The 20,391-nt window shown below is 39.5% G+C and overlaps 1 protein-coding gene across 6 annotated transcripts in view; it reads left to right on the forward strand.

Moving 5' to 3' along the window:
- Positions 1–19,043, forward strand: part of DNAJC5 (DnaJ heat shock protein family (Hsp40) member C5) — a 64,821-nt gene extending 45,778 nt beyond the window's left edge. For all 6 annotated transcript variants that reach the window (XM_037915451.2, XM_037915448.2, XM_043527310.1 and 3 more), the window contains 4 exons: positions 6,223–6,340; positions 7,804–8,017; positions 10,337–10,508; positions 11,541–19,043. In XM_037915451.2, coding sequence (XP_037771379.1) covers positions 6,234–6,340; positions 7,804–8,017; positions 10,337–10,508; positions 11,541–11,644 — 597 coding nt within the window. In that variant the 5' untranslated portion in view covers positions 6,223–6,233 and the 3' untranslated portion in view covers positions 11,645–19,043. The remainder of the gene's footprint in view (positions 1–6,222; positions 6,341–7,803; positions 8,018–10,336; positions 10,509–11,540) is intronic.
- The last annotated feature ends 1,348 nt before the right edge of the window (positions 19,044–20,391 follow it).

Here is a 20,391-nt window from a genome sequence, read left to right on the forward strand (position 1 = left end):
TAGCAGTAGATCTAGTGTTTTGTGAGGCAAATTAGTAAGAGTTATTGCTAAGCGACACAAGACTGGCTGTATTTGTACTGCCTGATCAGTACAATGGCAGCTAGTATTTGGTGTCTGGTGAATCCCCAAAAAGCAGCTTATTTACATTCCTAATATACACTTGTAAAGTAATAATATGACTTCGTCCTTCTGTCTTTGTTCAACAGTACTGAGTTTCAGATTTGCTGTACACAACAGTTTATAGGAGGGACTCTAATGCAACTGTTTCAGATTTACGATTGGAGCTGTGCTGCCATTTCCCCATCGATACTCATGCATGACTCTTGTTAATCTCAATAGTAGTTATGTATGCAGCAAGGGGAGAACGCTAAATATTTTAGCACTTGCTATGTGTGAGGCTTTTTTGTTTGCTGTGCCATGATATCTAGCCCAAGAAGGAAGCAGACCATAATTTTTGGCTTCAAAGTACTTCTTTGGGGTCGCTCAGTTTGGAGAGGGAAAAGTTTTTAAATTTTTGCCTGGGGAGGAAGTATTTCAAAATTAAAATGTCTGCTCTGTTCACACCATTTTTAAAATTCTTTTATGTCTTCAGTCTCTTTCCAGTGTGAAATGTCTAGATCAGGAGTAAATCTTTACTACCAGCATATCATGTACATTTTCCTACTAATGCATACAGGAGACACATTGAAAGTGGACATTTCTGTTTCTTCATCTGTAACTCATAATTATAATCATGGAGTGGAAAAGAAGTTGTATTGAAGTAGACTAACAGAAATTTGTAAACTAGATTAGTGAGGCTGAAATAAGAACTCAGTGAGTGTTCAGAAGCAGCTTTTTAGAGACCTTTTGATCAAGACTAATTGCCTCGACAGTCTTTAAGAAACATATCTAAAACATTAATGACCACTGATACTAATTAAACCAGGGATGGGCAAACTACATCCCGCGGGCCGAATGCAGCCCATGAGCCGTTTTAAGTTGGCCTGCAAGCTCCCACTGGGGAGCAGGGTCTGAGGCTTTTCCCTGCTCCGGCACTCCAGCTGGGTCGGGGGCCGCACCACACGGCTCCTGGAAGCCGGGCTGCTCCACGTGTAGGAGCCAGAGAAGGGATAGGCCACTGCTTCCGGGAGCCGCTTGAGGTAAGCGCTGCTCAGAGCCTGCACCTCTGAGTCTCTCCCCGCGCCCCAACCCCCTGCCCCATCTCTGATCCCCCTCCTGTTCTCCAAACTCCTCAATCCCAAAACAGAGCACTCTCTTGCACCCCAAACCTCTCATCCCCCGCCCCACCTCAGAGCCCGCACCCACCCCCCCACACCCCAACCCCAATTTTGTAAGCATTCATGGCCCACCATACAATTTCTATTCCCTGATGTGGCCCTCAAGCCAAAAAGTTTGCCCACCCCTGAATTAAACAGCGAAACTGAAATTTAATTGTGGTTATCTTAACTAGCTGTTACAGTACCCTGTGTCTATCCACCTGAGCTATCCCCCTGAAACTATCCACCTGAGCATTGGGCTCCTTTCTCACTGCTACTTAAAACCAGGATGATTGTTCATTGTCCATTATTTTTGTTCTCCTCATATCTTAACTTTTGATGGTTTGTATGCAGAGAAAGGAATTTGCAGAATTCTTGTGCTTTTAATTCTGCTGTCTCAAGTGTTTGTGTTCTCTCTGTTGGACGCTTCAGCTGAGAGACACAATGCTCTGGAGTGGAATGGAACATGATTTGAGGGTACTAAGAGATCCTCTGCTACGGTGGCAGGCTTGATGATTTTGCCTCCGGGACGGAAATCCATCCAGTCCTTTCTGTGGAATTGACCGTGAAAACCAAGTGACGAAAGCTGCAACCTTTCAAAGGGTATTTGTTTTAGATTGTCTTCTATGAGCTGAAATTACTCCTTTCACTGTAGAAGGTAAAGGGTTTAACTAGAAGAGGGTGTGAGGCTTTAAATACCATTTCAAAGGCCTATTTAATCTGGTGTGGGTTAGTTGTAACTAGATAATCCAAAAATAAGTCTCCTTTCTACGCTCATCCTTGTTCCAGGGCTGCAGCTAAAAGATGGCAAATGCTCATCTCCTAATGTTAAGGTCATGACGTATTTGTCAATGGTTTGCCACAGGGTAGGATTCCATTGGGGTTTTTCATATTTGTATGTGGACTGAGAGGTTAATTCAAGTTCAATTATTTTTATTCAACTAGAATATATATTACATGGTTTGGCCCTTTAATGTAAACCCTTAAAGGGGAGACTGCCTCCTACCTAAATGGTCAGGCAGTCTCTCTTCTTTCTCTCCTCCCCACTCCTTTCCAAAATCCTTCAAAGGAAATAGTAAAAAAACAAAAAAACTCAACCGCAACTATATCATGGCCTGTTAATGTACATGAAGTATTCGGGGGCAAGGGGGTGTGAAGTGGGGGGAACTTCAGTTGGACTGACTTCTATTTCTTTACTTAAATGAGTCATCTGGTGGTTAGTGGTATCCTCTGGTTGCAAAGAGATTAGTCAGTTGGAACTGCAGCACCCCTGTTTATCTCATTTCTGTATCAGCCTCTGATCACCTGAATTCTCCCATGCAACTTTCCCAGTCTGAAATAGCATTAGCAATACCACTTGAGGAAGGGCAGTCTCTGTCCCAGGGAGTAGCTCCAATGCTATTACTAAAAATGTACGAAGCGCATGAAATAAGTGAATGTTAATTTTTTTTCCAAGGGAGGTAAGAGATGGGAATACTGCAATATTTAAAACTAGCATTTGCATATTCAGTGTAATAATTGAAAGAAGATATTTACTGTTTATCCATTGCAGGTTTATATAAGTGTGACATGCACTGTAAGTACTAACAAACTACTCCTTCTTCTCTATTTTCTTAAGTGGATTGGCTGAGCAGATAGGATAGGACCAGGGCAGTGGCGTCTTCACCTGGAGGTCTTTGAGTCAATAATCAGAGCCCTAGGTCACCTATCACTCAATCTCTTTGCTTCCATATTCAACATGAAGATTTCCCATTTCTTCTCTAGGTGAAGGGACCGCTAACCCCATAGCCACATATATGCGTTCTTGTCCATGGCCAGAAGGATTGCTGTATACCTTTCCCCTGTTTGCAGTACTCTTCGAGGCAATTCAAAGGAGAAAGGAAAGGGCAGAGTAATTCTAGTGGCCTCTCATTGGTAAATAAGCCCCTCCCTGGTTTTCAGATGTAATTGAGATGGCATCTTACTATCTGCTACTTCTCCCACTCAGGAAGGAACTTCAGTTGCAGGCAGCTAAAACAAGGATAGTCCGAGGATCTCAGATGAGCATTTTAGCTTCCAGGAAAGGATTGAAAAATAGGACATATTTGAGGACTTGGTCTAGATTTAAGACCTGGTGTGAAGATTTCATGTAGAACTCACCAAGAAAAAAGGGAAATCATGTATTGGAATTTGTGCGGAGAGGTCTTGCATTGGGCTTAAACCGCAAACAAAAATTTCAATGGGTGTAATTTCCAGCATTTTACTGACAAATGCAAGATGGTGTCCCACCAGGACATTGGAAGGCTTTTTGGAGCAGACTCCTTGGCATCTAAATTTAGTGTTAAATACTCTAAATAAACCACTTGAACCTCTGTCCCAAATATCTGTTTCCACAAAAAATGTTTTTTCCAGTTGCCACTGCTTCAGCAAGAAGAGTTTCAGAACTAGAAGCTTTATCAGCTGAACCACAGTACTGCACTTTTCAGCAAGACAAAGTTGTTTTAAGAACTAATGCAGTTTTCATTCCCACAGTAAATTTGGTATTCCATAGGCGCAAGTCCTTTCATCTTTCTGTCAGCATCCAAGTCATCCTGTTAAAAATTATGGCATACACTGTTTGTCAGGAGACCACTGCAGATCTAAATTGAATGCACTAGCCTTTTCAGAATACTACTGTTGCTTTTTGTTTTATACTATTCATCAGTGAATTGATACCTTGGCTGCTTTCTTATATCCCTAGTGACTAAAATGGTGCATAGCAGAAGCTTACAAGGCCAGAAGCCTTCCTGCTCCCGCAAATGTCCATGCTTATTCTCTCAGTAATGGCTACTTCCGGGGCTGAAAGGTCATATGCATCCTGCAAAGAGGGGAAGCAGTCACTTGGTTGTCAGTACCCCTCTTTACAAAGTTTTACAAGCTGGATGTGCAAGCCTCGTGTGGCTTTCGATCAAGTGGTTCTGCATACCATGGTACCACAATAACCAGACGGGAAGGAGTCTTACTCAATTGCATATTCTTAATTATACTATACCATCCTTGGCTATTTGCTGATATTGGATGTACCACCTCTGTGGGATCTGTAGACCTCCTTTGTACAGAAGAATAGGAAAATGTATTTTAACTTACTGAAAGTTTCTTTTGTTCTAGTGGGAAGTTCTGCAGACTTGTCTTGCCCCCACCAATCATTTTTCATTTCCAGGAGACTAATTTCCTTTTGCTCTCAGTTGCCATGCGTTAGGCCAGAATTAATACTTGTTCTGCTGTAAGAAATCTTAATATTAAGTTTCTGGTGTTTCAATAAGCTGCTAATCCTTTGAGAATTTAATACATGAGCAACAGCTGTAAAAGCATCTTGAACTGATGGAGCCTGCAAGGGGATAGCCACTCCCATCTCGTCCTGATGGATCTGATTCTGCAATAGGAAACCACTGTAAGAGGTCTGTGGACTTCCCCATTAGAGGAAAGGAAAATTTTGGAGTTGTTCTATTTGCCAGTGAAGTAAGCAGTCATAAGTCAATACATGAATGGAGCAGATCTTTTGGATAGAAGGTACCCTATTTTACATAGTCACTTTTTTCTAATGGTAATTGTATATCTAAGCATTTGAAATTCCTAATCCAATAGTAAGCAGATTTGAAATGGTCGATGTCATAAAGTAGTTATGCTGCATTCAGATTTGAATAACGTAACTGTTTAAACAAAAGGTCTCTCTTGAACTTTGCACTCCAACTTGTTTTTTCCCAAAATCTGTTTCGGTATTTTGATTATGATTAATTAAACATCTGACTTTAGAATTTGGTTTTAAAAGTCAGAAGAAACCTTCAGTACAATACTTCTCAGTTAAATACTATGTTTGTGGTGAACTGGATGGCTGAGAGAGCTGGTAATGAGGTACAGAACCTTTTGTTTCTAGATCACCTATTGAATACAGCCAGATTTGGTAGTGGTGGAAAATTACTATCTAATGGCTGTTTGCTAACCTGAGCAAAAGTGGTGTTGGTTTTTTGGCTAAACCACTATCACAACTGCAAGTCTTGTTGGTGATCTCGGTGGAGAGGCCAGGGATTTAGTGAGCAGGGAAGAGATTGAATTGCTCTCAGCCATATATATACTATAGTTAGTGAGAGAGAGAGTGTGTGTGTGTGTAATCAGGGTGAGGATTGACATACATTGTTGGAATGATGTGGTGAAGCTTACACTACACCGTGCATGCTGTGGGTGACCAGAGGAATTCCTCTGTTCAAGCTGTCAATCTGACACCTTTCCTGAGTCTTTAAAGTTTGTTTAACCAAGACAAGTAATTTATTATTTGTATTGTCAGCACCTAGGAACCCTAGTCGTGGATCATGACTCCATTATGCTAGGGACCGAACAAACCCAGAACAAAAAGATGGTCTCAGCACACAAGCAGCCTAATTGTTGTCAAGTTTTTTGTAGGCATTGTGGAAAAGGAGAGTGTTTAAGGAGAGATTTGGAGGAAGATAATGAGGTAGTTTCATGAACGTTTAATTTATGCACATCGGCTGTTTACCTCAACTCGTTTCATGGTTCTGTAGCATCTGACTTGTTCCATTTCATTACCTGGATTATAAATGAATGTGTTTAAGTAGAGTCCGAGTCTGTGTTCTATCATAATGTTTATGTTGAGCCTCAGCTTCTAATTTTTCCCAGTTCCAGAAATGTGTAGTGGTTTTGATTTGCCCAGATTTATCCTGATAGTTTGTTGTTTTCCCCTGACAATGCAAAGCTGGAAGATCTAAGAAAGCAAGGTAAATAGCTTTGTTTGGAACTTTTAGCATCTCTTCAAAGCCCACTTATAATTTTTTTAAAGAAAAGATAAAAGTTCATATAAAAACTCTAGTGGAGTTGGCGGTTGACCATTGAACGAAGTCAGAGGTCTGGACTTTGTTTGGTTATAAGTATCTTTGTTTTAGATGGGATTTTCAATAGCTTTGCCCTAATGCATGCGGGGGTTTCTTCCACTCAGGTTAGTTCAACATGGCAGACCAGAGGCAACGTTCGCTGTCTACCTCCGGAGAATCATTGTACCATGTCCTAGGACTGGACAAGAATGCCACTTCCGATGATATAAAAAAGTCATACAGGTAAAGGTTCAAATGTCTGGTCCCTGACACTTCACAGAGCATGTTTACTAACCGTTTCAGATAGTCCGAATGTCACGTTCAGTGTGTTATGTAGTCTGTGCTTATATTTATCAATGCTCCTCATATTACTTATTATATTACTAAGTATAATACTTATATTTACACAATACTTGTGTCAGAAATGTATTTCAGTATCTGTAAAAGTCAGTTAACATTTTTTCACATTAAACTTTAAATACTAATTTTTTAAAATCCAGATTTGACTTTTAACCTTAAAAAACAAAAAAACCTGAAACTGCTTTGCATTGTCCAATTTTTTTAATCTTATTTTTTTGGGGAGAAAAAAAATCACAATACTGTTCTTGTGTTTAATTGCTACTCATAAATATTGTGCTACAGTTCAGTATGGTTATAGTTAACAAATGGCAGTGGTTTGAACATTACACTAGGGGTCAGTAGTAATCTTGCCTTGTGATTGCTCTTGAGAGAAAATAGTTTTCCTTTTATTTTTGTCCCTTTTTTCTCACGAAAGCTTATGCTCAAATAAATTTGTTAGTCTCTAAGGTGCCACAAGTCCTCCTTTTCTTTTTGAAGTATAGTTTGGTGGCATTACCCTAATTTTGTACCACAGAATTACAATGGCCCAAATAAAGTATGGACGATTGGTTTCTCTTTTCATATCTATTAATAGGTTATTTTACCAGTTTTTCTTCAGAGATTCTTTTTATTCTCTTCCGAGTGTCTGAACTTTCAAATTTAAACAGAACCCAAAGATCAAAAGAACCTTTTGTTCCTGAATTCAGTGACCTCAACAGGCTATATACACTTCCAGATCCGTTGAAGCCACGTTGCTGAAAACTTAATGGAGTCTATAATGATTTTCTGATATCTGGTAACTGTGAAAGTTAATTCCACCACAAGCACATCTTGAATTGAACAATAGGCTGTTTCTGCATAGTGATTTGAGCACTGATCCCAGATAATTGTCAGTTCTATTTTTAGTTTGCTAGACGTTGCAGGTTAGGTGTGGCAGCATTCTCAGATGTGGCCTTCAGAACCCTGTCTTAGATTTGTTGCGCATTCTATTCTGTTATGTATGCCCCCTTTCATTTGGAGCATTGCTACTGAGAACTTAACAGTACAAATTGCTAGATCAGATGAGCAGAAAAGAAAGCTTCCTCTGTCTTTGTACTGAAGTCTCAATCTGAAATTCATCCTGTGAGCTCCACTAGGCTAGTGGGATAGACCATGTAGAAAGATTACAATTTTGTTACCATCTAAAGGAGACTCAGTGGGGCAATGGAAAGGTAGAAGTGAAGTAAATCATAATTCTGTAAATACTCTTGCCTGAGACTGGAGAGCCTGTCAGATTTGATGGGAGGAAAGATGGACAGGTCAATCTACCTATTGTAGTAGGATGAATTGCAAAAAAGCACCTGAGAATTTTTTCTCCCACTCCACAGGAAACTTGCATTGAAATATCATCCTGATAAGAACCCAGATAATCCAGAGGCTGCAGATAAATTTAAAGAGATCAACAATGCACATGCAATATTGACTGATGCCACAAAACGAAACATATATGATAAGTATGGCTCCTTGGGCCTGTACGTAGCAGAGCAGTTTGGAGAGGAGAATGTGAACACATACTTCGTCCTATCCAGCTGGTGGGCAAAGGTAAGTGAAATAAAGATTTTTTTTGCATTTATTCTGAACAGATGCTTAGCCATTCAATGGGTACTGTACCAATATTGGTAATTGGATATTCGTGGTATTTTATTTCATTTATTTGATATATCTGGCACCTATCCAGAACTTTAGACAGATCCAAACATTTAAAACACCATTAGAAAATCTGTTTTTATGCAATACTTTTTATCCATCAATTTTCCAGTTACAAATTCCCAATTAATAGACTCCCACAAAGAACTGCACACCATAGCTAGTCATTTAATAGAATCACACCTCAGTCACCCTCCACTTTCCTTTGCCTGTAAACCCTCAACCTCCCTAAGTGATTAAGAGAAAAGATAAAATTAGCAGTGTGCCCAGGAAGATTAACATATCTGAGCTCTCGTAGACCATGGAGAATGCCCTTCCATTTGTGTTGAGGTCTCTAGTTTAGGCATCTGCATTGATCTTAACTGTGACAACATGGTCAAGGAAAGAGAGGGGGTCCTTTAAGCAACCAGGTTCCGAAACATTTTAAGGTTTAATAGACTAAAACAGGCACTTAGATAACTGCCCAGAAATGTATTGTTCATCAGTATCTGTCTGTGTATTGGTGGTGTGCACTTCCTGAGTGCTGCTCAAGTGCTAGGCGACAGCATTCTGCACTATCTTGATCTTCCACAGCATCTCAGTGTGCTACTGCAGGTAGGCCTATCACAGTAATCTGTCTTAAGTGACGCAGGCACAAATAACAGTAGCCAGTTCTGCATCATAGTGAGATGCAGATGGAAGCGATGTTTGGTTGTGGGTGGTGTTTTTTTGTTTTTGTTTTTTTTAAGCAACAGCTGCTACTAGATTTTACAAAAACATCCCTGGACCTAATAAATTCCAAGACTGCAAACTTGAGCCACAAATCCACTCCCTTAAACAGGCAAGCTCACTAAGTATTCCCATCTTCTCCCTCAACACCCACCATTTCTTCAGCCAGTTTGCTCTAATCCACTTTTCAGTTTCATAGACAATGGATTATTTATTTATTCTGCTGCACCCAGCCAGTTTTGAAGTGATGGAAACAGAGCTGAATATTGTTGTAGTCAGTAACATTGTAGCTCGTGTCCTCCTGAACTCTTAATAGTCTCATATGCACATTGAACAGGAGATGTAATAAATCTTATGTGGAGAGTTTCTGGCAATAAACATTGCCAGTTCCCAAGAATCATTGTGTTTTACTTGATTCATGTTTATATTGCTGCACTCAGATGCATGCAAACCCTGAAATGAAATTGTGAGATCTTTACCACTCAGGAATTTAGAGCATTTAAAAGAAAATATGAGATGTGAGTTATATATAATCTATAAATCATTCTCTTTTTTTGGAGGGCGGATGATGATGTTTGTCATATGCAAATATATCATGATTAATTATATTTCTTAGGAGCCACTTGATTCTTAGTAGGAAATCTGAACTCTTCTAGCTCACTGTGCTTTAGTACAGTGACATTACTTACCATTCTACGTGGTTGATTAAGATTGTTTTCCAGTCTTGATGATTCAGGCATTGGGTATGTTTTTCTGCGTAGTTGCCAGCACCTTCATCTCCTGACTCCTTTGGGGTGAGAAAATAGTTGTATCACTGATGGATCGGTGACTGGATAATTGGCTGAAATAAAAGAACCCTTCCGGGTAGCAATGCAAAAAGAGTTGCATTTTACCATCAGTGGGTGCCACTATGAACACCACAGGCACCTGGAGAGGGGCAAGACAAGACGAATTCCAATTAGTATTTCATGAGTGGTTCTTAGCCTTATCTACACTTTAGGATGCAGCTGAAACAGTAGCTCAGTATACCCCAATTTCAGGAATTTTTTTTTCAGGATGCAGTATTCTGCTGTGAATAATGTATGAGTCTTATCTTTAAGTAGTGTTGCTTTGTCCCTTTGTATCCTGACCCTAGGCCCTCTTTGGGGAGGGGGTGGAGAGGAGAAGATTCCTTTAATTTGCTTTGCCTCTAGAGTGCTTCTCTTCGGGTTCCTCTTCCTGTGTATCCAGTCCTTCTCAGCAGCCCAGTGTTCACACTGGACTAGAATGTTAATGACTGTTTTCTTAATTAGGAAATAAAATACTGCATATTCGTATTTGTTTGATTCTGTTCCAGTGACGAGCCTTATGTCCAAAGCAGCTGGATCTCTGTTTATATAATTAACCCATTTAAACTGACCTCTTCTGTAGTTAGAGCTCTAGGTTAGGTAACAGGAGCTATCCACTTTGTTAGAAGATGCAGCTTATGTGTTGTGTACATTCTTTCTGTTCCTCTCCTTTCTGCAGGCCCTGTTTGTGTTCTGTGGGCTCATCACAGGCTGCTACTGCTGTTGCTGTCTGTGTTGCTGCTGTAACTGTTGCTGTGGAAAGTGTAAACCTAAACCTCCTGAAGGCAGCGAGCAGGAATACTATGTCTCTCCAGAGGACTTGGAGGCACAGTTACAGTCGGACGAAAGGGGTAAGTTTCATTAACAGCAGGTGAGGAATAGGTCATTGGAGATGGGGTAGCTGAAGTAGTAAACCAGCCAGATTCTTGTGCTTACGTGTAGTGGCCCTTTACACGGAAAGCACATTAAGTTAAATGTCACAGCAGCTGTGCAAACCGCCTCAGGCACGTGGGAAGAAGGATTCTTCCCCATATAAGAATGTCCAATATGATCAATCAACACAGAATCTGAGCTTTCATTTTAAAATTGTTTATATCAGTGCAAACCTTGCGTTCTGTTCATCTTTTTTTACTGATGCTTCAGCTGCTGGACTGTGTACCGCTCTCTTCTTGAATCATGGACAGAGTGAGCAAATGAAGGAGCAGCTTTAACATCCTCAATTGAATTGCTGAGGCTCCTAGCTCCTCTAGACTCCAACTACCATGGAGCTATGGGACGGATGATCTACTTCACACCACCTTTTCTGATGCTTTGCAGCCTCCTCTCCTCACTGGCCATAGACTCTTCTCCTACCCAATTCCCACAGATATCAGCTCTAGGCCCAGAGAGGGGAACAGAAAGTACCTGGTTGCTTATCTTCCAGGGATGGGCCAGAGATCCTAGCAGCTGTTAATGAGTGAAAATATTATCTTTCAGTCTTTAGCTGATCAATGCATGGAGCTATGTAAACTTATTTCTTTGAGGCAAGAAAATGATTTTGAGTTAAAAGGAAACAGCCTGAGTTGGGCATTATGATTTAGCTCACTTAGTCTGGAATTAATGCTTTTAAGAGGGAAACCAGTAATGGCTGCTCTATGCATGCATGGCTCTTGATAGGTAAATTAAAACACCATTCCTTCAAATAAAGTACCTAGCATGCAGGTGTTCTCATTTGATTTGAACTCCAACTGAAAATAATGAATTAAGATAGTGCTTCAGAAGAGAGGGTGTGGAAGTGTACTGTTGATACTGTCACTGAGAAGTGTGATTGCCTGCTGCCTGCCAAAAATTAATGGAAACTATTTTCCCCAGTGCAATAAAACATTGCTTTCACTTCTTTTCAGAGGCCACAGACACACCTATTGTGATACAACCAGCATCAGCTTCAGAGACGACCCAGCTCACAACCGACTCTCACCCCAGCTACCACACTGATGGATTTAACTAAGTTAAGGAAACACTGATTTAGAATGGATAAATAAATACATGGCCAACTCAACACTAGAATCATGAACATTAGAAATAGTGAATGGGGAGGAAAAAAAGTTTTGCCACAGTAAGAAGGCAGCCTCCAACCTGCTGAGAATATTTTGTAATCCCTTCAGCCTTTTGTCACCTTCAGTGTCGTATCTTGATGATACATGAAGTGCTGTAGCATGCAGTATTTAAAGCAGTTTAGCTATGGTCTTATTTGTTTGTTTTTTCCTTTTTTATAGCATGTATGGAGTTATGTTAAATGTCTGTTTGTGTTATGTATTGAGGAGTTTTCACAATAAGAGTATGATGGAGACATTCTGCATTTTAAGCAGTAATACCAGCCTAAAACAAGATCTTTTTAAAAGTGAGTAAAATCAGTCACACACAAGCTGCTCTGCTTCCATACAGTTGAACTGTGAAGACCATAGAGCTCATCATTTTTATGAGTGCCACAAAGATCTTAAGATCTTTGTTTTTAGCCCTTCCTGTCTCTCCCTGCACCTCTATCTAAGCAAGTTTACAATGCAAAGAACTGAAAAAACACCAGTGTGATAGGGCAGGAATTCTTTAATGCCGGTTTACTCTTCAGACATTAAATTGATGGACAGCTCCTTATGCATAATGGGAATTCTCTGATAGTATAGGCCCAAAATGTAGGTTGTGACAAAAACCAAATGTTAGAATTATTTTTAGGGACTTTTTTATTTCAAGCAGAAGCTGTTTGTCTGAGTTTAAGCATTCCCCTGCAGTATTTATTGCAGCCTCTTGTTAGTGCATGAGAATCTTAAAGTGAAACTGATTAGTCCGTTTTCATTATCCAAGTGAAGGAAGCACAAAGTAAACAAATAGCAGCAATGGTGGAAAGCAAATTAGATTTTTAAAATGCTCTTTTAATAATCTAAAATGCTATTGTTAAGACCGTTAGGAACACTTTTTTAAAAAAATGCTTTTAACCTCACCATGTCCCTTTAACTTTGTCATGAACAACTTTTTGGAATATGTAAATGGCTATTTAAGAACAAAACACCTCACTTTGTGTTTATCTCAAATAATAGTTTGCACACAGTATTCTGTTTAGATTTGTTTGTTTACACGTTTTATTTTTCTTCACATAAATTATTGTGGAAACTATTAAACAGTTTCCTGTGCTATCTTGAAATCAAATCATGTCTGAATAATGTTTAAAACTGTAGTTTAATTTGTGAATTTTAGGATTGCTCAGCTGTCACAGAAGCATTTACTTTGCAGCTGATATATTTTGCTTTTAACAGATTTCTCTTTAGAAAACGTTGAATAAGGATTTAGGGGAACAACTAGTAAACTTATACACAGGGAGCTTTTGGTAGTTAGTTATGCCTCTTCTGCTTTGATCTTTTATGTCTATATCACTTCTCCTCTCTTCCCTTTGTATCTGTTTCTTCACATCACATGCCCCCACCACACACTTTTTCAGGCCCTACAAAGTGACTGACATCCTTCCAGCCAACATTCCCTTTGGGACTCTTCCATTCTGCTCTTTCACAAGGCAGAGGGGTCACTTTGGAGAAAGTGCTTAGCACTGCTCAAGTCTCCCTGCCAGCCTAAAGAAGAAGAGCCCGGGAACTGAACTAAGATGTCTTGCCATAGCAGGGCAAAGCACTACAATTGGGCTAACCTTGCATAGTTTCTTTGTTATTGAAGGCTGTAGCTTGTGCCTTGTCAAGATGTGCAGAAATGTCCATGTGAATATCCTTCACTATAACCTTGCACATAGTGAAAGATTAATTAAAACCTCTGGCTTGAAATCCTGCCAAACATATTAGGCAAAAAAGATTTCAACTCTCCATGCTGAATCAGGTTGTTCTAAAAGCAGACTTTCCCCCCCTAATAACTGCTGGTGCATGAACACAATTGCATGCATGTAAGTCTGATACAGGCAAAAGTGTGCTTTTGACTATGTTGGATGCTGGTGTGGTATCAAAAGGGAATCTGTCATACTACTTAACTAAACAGATTTTAGACACCAGAGACATTTATGAGCCCTTTCCCCCTGTAGCATTTGAGTAAAGTTGATAATCCTACAAACTTGAAGTTACTTGAACACTATTACCAGCATATCTTGGGCTACCAGTGATTTACTGCTCTGCTCTTTGTTTTAGTACTTAGCATCAGGAAAAGGCCTGTGTTGCAGTCTCAAGAGATCAGTCACAATCTGATCTTAGATCCTTGCTTAAGTAAAGACTTAATTTATTCCCCATCCAAAGCGGTTAAATAAAGTTTCCAGCTCAAAACTAGGGTCACAGTGGCCTTGTATAGACTCTACTTAAACCCGTACTTAGTGTTATGCTCTACTCTGGAGTACATTAGGATATATATGCAAACTTAATTCCCTAGAAGCTTACTGGCCAAAGCTGCTTTTGTGGTCTGAACATCTCAGTGAATGCTACTGGGTAAAAGTTAACTGCACATTTATCTGCATAGCTGACAAAAGGGGCTGGTAAAATGAGGGAAAGATTCTTTCCGCATATATTAATTACACTCCAGAATATTCTTCCTTCCTCTGGTCTAGAACAACTGATGCAAAACATCAGTTCATTTGAATTGTCACTTTAATGTGAAGAAGTTGTGACTCCTTGTATCAGGGATCCAAGTTAGTTTTGATCTTTAGTTAGTTTTGAAATTGCAGATGCTGTTTCTTAGTTTCCATAGCACTTCATTTGCATCAGTAAAGTCATCAGGATGTTTCCGTGTGCAATGTGAGAATTTAATGCAGGACAAGGCTTCTTAACTCTAGCTTCAAACTCCACTGAAGTCACTTGCTGCATTCTTTGTAAACAATGTCACAGTGTAGGAGCCCTGTGTACTTTTAAATACGAACTAATCTTAAAACTGAAATTGAGGAAGATCAGAAAATCGAAGTTAAAGATGACACCTCAGTTCATGTTCTGCACTGTTTGGAAAAAGAGCCATGAAAGGGTACATTTAAAAGTGCACCACAATGGTGTTAGGGGAGGAAAAAAACCCAAGATTCAGACTAGTAACACATTTATATATACTTGATTATCCACTACATAAGTTCATAATTTCCTCCTTTTTAATTACCTAGCAAGACCATAATTCAGAAAGTGGTAGTTTCCTTTCAACAGTTGATGTGTCCACATCCATCTACAGTAAATTAGCAGACCATGCATCATTGTATGTGGTTATGTTGTAAGGGAAACACCAGAACTCTGATCTCAGGACATAGTGCACTCCCTCCCTTACTTTTTAACATCTTAAATCTTTTCAACGTAAGATTTGTTGCAGGAGTGTCATCCCTTTTTTTCCTGACTGCTCAGTTTTTATATGAAACACGTGGTTATTTTAAATGTAGTTTGTTATTTCAGAAAAGGATGTTAAACTGCATTATGTATCCAGAAGACTTGAAAGTTATCCATTCTCCTTTTCATCTTTGTTTTTTATTTAAAAAAGGGCCCTGCCAATAAATAACTTGCCACATTTATTTTTAATTGACATATACATTATACATAAACACCACAAGTTCTAAAACTACTACTTGCACTTTTATAATTGCAAAATGGCCAAACTTTGTGTACACACCCAGTGAGTACAAAACGTAAATAGTGGTTCCTTAGCAAAAATCTTACATGCCAAGCAGCAGCAAGCATTTCCAAACTTTATGGGACGCTTGCATTATACTTACCAGAATTGGAATAGCAGCTTCACTTAAAGGCTAGAACAGGCACCAAAGCCTGGGAAATAAAAAGGGAAGTCAACTTAAAGGCCTTTGTTACTGGCTTAGATGCAGAATGTTTCTTTCCAAAACACTTAACCTAAGCAGCTTTATTCTGTGTTAAGTGTATTGCCAGAGTTAAACTTAAACTTAAGGTTTTTTTAAAAGTTACACTATAAGAGAAATTTTCTCTGTTTCCTGAGGTCTTTGTTTAGGTTATTTAGTCGTTCCCATCCAGCTCATAAAATCTATTCAGAGCACTAGCTCCCTTAGTAGATAGAAACATAACCGCTTGGTATCTAGGAGGTGGGATTTTTGAGACAGCCCAGTCTGGGGAGTACCCAAATGAGTGATATTAAGGACCACTGACTTTACTTCCAAGTTTTGTTGTGACTCCTAGAGAGGATATGTAAACAAAGCAGCTCTTCAGTATCAGCAGAACGGCAGAACTGCCATTGAAGTAGCTGGTGATGGATTTATTGTACCCCATTCTTTCTCTGGATGTGGAAATCCCCAAACTTCATCTAGAGCAACAAATGACGAGTCAAAATCTTCACTTTAAGTGAATGAAGGGCCACTATGCCTGTTAAATGCCAGTTTAATTTCATTGGTAATGTATGTAGGAAGTTAACTATTTATCTGTATTTAAATTTGTTTATGTAAACGTCTTAATGGCATTTGATATGTAGATTTCTGCTAATTCCATGCAGTGACATTTTAGAGCCATATCTTCAGTCTTATTTTTAGATTTGTAACATTTTTAAACTGCTTTAGATATTAGTGCTCAGTGTTTAAAATATATGATGCTCTTTGAGATTTATATGTGCAGAACCTGTTCAGAAAGAAGGTGTTAATGTGGTACTAGAACAAGGTACTAAGTCTTTCAACAATGTTGTGGTAGAGGGACAACAATTTTTAAAACCCATTCTGTCAGAGCCAGTTTACACTACAGATATAACTAAGTTAGGGAGCTGATTGAAGTTTGTTCCTGATCCATTTTTTTTACTAGGGTCATTTTATGTAGTGTGGTGGGACCTGTGTGTGCTTTTACAGGGCTAGACTTTGAGTATCGATAGTGTACACCGGCCCTGAAAGAGGTGCCCTGTTCCCTTAACTAGTCTGTGCCCTTAAAATCTGTCTGATCCCCTTCAGTGTTCTCGACGTTTCCAAATAATTTAGGAAATGTGTTTGTGCTGCAGTTTTCCCTGCCTAGTGCAACTGGATATTGGCTCGGCTTTTACACAGGATCCTGGCTAGGTAGATTGATAGGCTTCTGCCGCTTTGCAGTTCCTCCATCTTACTGACCCCTCTGGGTGCTATTCAGCCTGCATTAATCCTTGGACTGGAGCACTGAAACCCAGCTCCTGTACAGATGTTTATAGTGTGAGGTTAGTATGAATTGAACATGCATAACCATTTGAATGCCACTGCTCCCTTCTATAGAGGGGGCCTTCTAGTTTGTAGTGTACCACTGAACTGCTTATACACCTTAAAAGAAATACCACTGATAGCTTGGAAAGTTTAATTTTGTTGGCTGTATTGGGAAGGGAAAAGGCAGGAAATCTTGTCAGTGTTCAAGTCCTATGAGAACTGATAGTCTGTTTCACATACTGCATTTGGAGACTTCACTGTTATCTAAATGAGAGACTACAAGCCTGAAGTCCCTGTTTCATTCCAGGAAGGTGCTTTCTTCAAAGGCTAAGCTACATCAGGGCAACTGTTTGTCTCTTGCTCGCCATGCCAAACTCCATAATTCGGGAAGACACATTTTCATTTGGAAGAAAAATGCCAATATTCCATGCACCATTCTGTTTATTCCTCGAGGGAAATGCTGGGTATTGGTAGGTTACATTCGGCTGTAACCCGAATAGATTGCTCAAGAATTAATGGCTGTCTTCTTCCCTACTACATTTTCACAACCAACAAACAATGTTTCCTTGTTGTTGTTTGTGGATGGTTGCTGATTATATTTTGTGTGCAGCAGTGGTTTCCAAAAGACTTGAAGGCTTATTTGAACCCTGTCAACTGCCCTTTGATCCTGTCCCATGAGACTGTGTGACTGGAGGTGTAACAAAAAACATCGATAGTTCCTGATTCCTGTGCTGGTTTTAGCTACACTGTACCCTGTGCAGTGGGGGATTCAATGTAGTTTGCAAATCAAGGAGGTCCAAACCTTGTGCTGTAAGTGTGGGATTGCAATATTGTGTGTGTGTGTGTATGTATGTATATATGCACATATGTATATATTTATACAACATATGTGCACCTGGTACTGCTGCTGTCTTTCTTTGGTGGTAAAACACGAAATTTGCTTCCCAGCACTACTCTTATGAACTCTCAGCCAGACAAGTGAAGAAGTTAGTTTTGTGTGCCCAGAATCAGAACTTCTCCTTTCAGCTGCAGGAAAAAGAAGTAGATCTGTGAGTGAATGACAGGTGAAGGAAAAAAATGAACAGATCCTGTTGTATAAATAGAATTAGGTAAAGTATTTGAGTAAGAATGTCATGCCATATGTAAGGGGGGTTAAAATCCTCTCAGCTTCTGTGTGTCCACAAAGTCTTCCCTCCTTGCTAGAATGACTGTATCTTGAATAATAAGATGCCTTTGCACTGTCTGGTTCAGTAACCCCATTTTTTGTTGCTTACAGACAGACTGACTTCAAAAGGGTGGCATGGAATTCATTATGAATTGTAAGGTAAAACTAGTGGTGACTTGAAAGCCACACAGATTGTGGCCAGTGTTCATATTACTACCACCAAATTACTTCTAGTCATCTTGGTTAGATAATGCCAGGTGGTCCTTCTTGGGTCCCATGTCCCTGAAGGTGTTGCTTAACATGAACACAAAGTACATGCACAAATCACATTTGGTTTTTCTATTTGCTAATGGCAATCAGCACAAATGTGAAAATCTATAGGATCAAGGAGGGGTTCCTTTTGCTACTTAAATGTTTGAACTGACGTTTGTGTCTGTCACAATAGATGAACCTTGACATTTGCCCAGTTCAGAAAACTTTTGCTGTTGAGGTTTCCTTTTTTGGTGCATGTGTGCCACTTAAGCCAATTGCTGTCATTCCATTCATTCTGCCACATCCCCTCCTCCTTCTCCTTTTTGAGGTAGGAGAGGAGAGGCTACTGGTTTGCCTGGTCACTGACATCCAACAAGGTTTATATTTGTTTTGCATGTGAGCAAGGCCCTGAGATAAGCAATTCACTATGGGTTTGTCATATCAGCCTCTTATGAAGCCTGTGGGAGCTGAAGATGTAATGAGAGAATGCATTTCACATTTGCACTGTTTTTCAGCTCTGGTGAGGTGAGGGAAAAGCCCTTGTTTAAAAAATGTTAGCAGTTGTAAAAACAAAGGATTAAAGCATCTGAAAAGCAATTATATATGTATAGACATATATATATTTTGTTATGTAACTAAAGGACCATACTTTGAATTGTATGTAAGTAAATGTGGCTGTCTGAACTTTGTGGATTGTAACACTCGATACTACTGAGCTCCTGTACATACATACATACGGTTAAAGCAGAAGGAATTATTTTATGTTTTAGCATGGTAATTTGTGTAATGTATGTCTCAGTATAAACTAAAATAAAGATTGCTAAATTATCTGAAACCACTGTTGTAAAATAAATGTTTTCAATGCAGAAACATTTGTTTGGGTTTTTTCTTTCCATCTTTAATGCAGCCTTCTTTGGCTACCAAGAGCATCACTTTGCGATGTCAACCACAGCACAGAGGGTGTTACCTAGCACCTTTGAACACTTGTCCACATCATGAACCTCACCACACACTTTGTGGTTGCTACTCAGAAGAGACTGGAATAGGAGGGGTGTTTAGGTTGGATTTCAGGTGAAGGTGGAGTTTTGATTGAACTTGATTTCACTAAAGGTTTTCCCGTGACTGAATGTGCACAGACCTGTTGGCTCTTGACTCATGTGAATATTTAAATCTCCTCCTTGAAATAACCTGGTTTAGGATTCCCTTACACTGGTGTTTCTCAATTTTTCTCACCTTTGGCCCCCAAATCACCCATTTTTTTTCTCCCGTAACTCTACATTCCAGCATCTATTGTGCTGTTTTGGTTCAAAAGGCTTTTGTGATATGTAATGCAACATTAAATTTTAGTTCCTTGTGTCATACATGCAAAAAGTAGGCAAATTTAAATATTGAACATGTAAGATACGTGAAGACAACTTAAATTTTCAAAAGGAAAAAAAAAATGCAAAACCTCTCATAAATGGCCAAAATTGTTGCATATACTTATAAGGCTTTACCAATAGATAGTTGGTTTTCCCAGAATTACATATGAAAATAAACCCCTTGACACATATTTATTCTCATGTTTGTTTGCTTTTATGAATTTTTTGTACATGTGCTCAGATTGGCATTCTATTAATCTTAAAAAAACATTTATGAAGGATTACTCCGTTAATCATATAAAAAGAGACCATTTGAATAAAATGGGAACTAGCATACATCATGTGAAGCTTGTCCGCTAGCACATCATATCTTTGCCTTGATAGAGCTAAGAATTCATAGGGCGTGGAAAACTGTTAAGTTTGCCTGTCTGTCAAGAATACATTGAAAAGGAGAGGTTTCTTCTGTCTCAGGTAAATACATGGTCGCCGACTCCATACTATCTGAGCACTTCACAATCTTTTAATGTATTTATCCTCACAGCACCCTGTGAGGTAGGGCAGTGCGATTGTCCCCCTTGTACAGATGGGGAAACTGAGGCAGAGAGGCTAAGTGACTTTCCAAGGTTATTCAGGAGGGTTGTGGCAGGGACTTGAGCCCAGCTCTCCCAAGTTGTAGGCTAGTGCTCTAACCACTGGATCATCCTTCCTCACTTTGCAACCTCTTATGTAAGTCCCAGTAATGGGTGCTGTGCAAGATCAAGATTTATCCTCTAGTTAGTCGACTGCTGCTGTGGTCGGGAGTAGCCATTATGCAACCCTCTCTCCATCCCATAATCAAACGGCTGAGCTTTTCTCCT

This window comes from Chelonia mydas, chromosome 13 (genome assembly GCF_015237465.2).
Source record: "Chelonia mydas isolate rCheMyd1 chromosome 13, rCheMyd1.pri.v2, whole genome shotgun sequence".
NCBI lineage: Eukaryota > Metazoa > Chordata > Testudines > Cheloniidae > Chelonia > Chelonia mydas.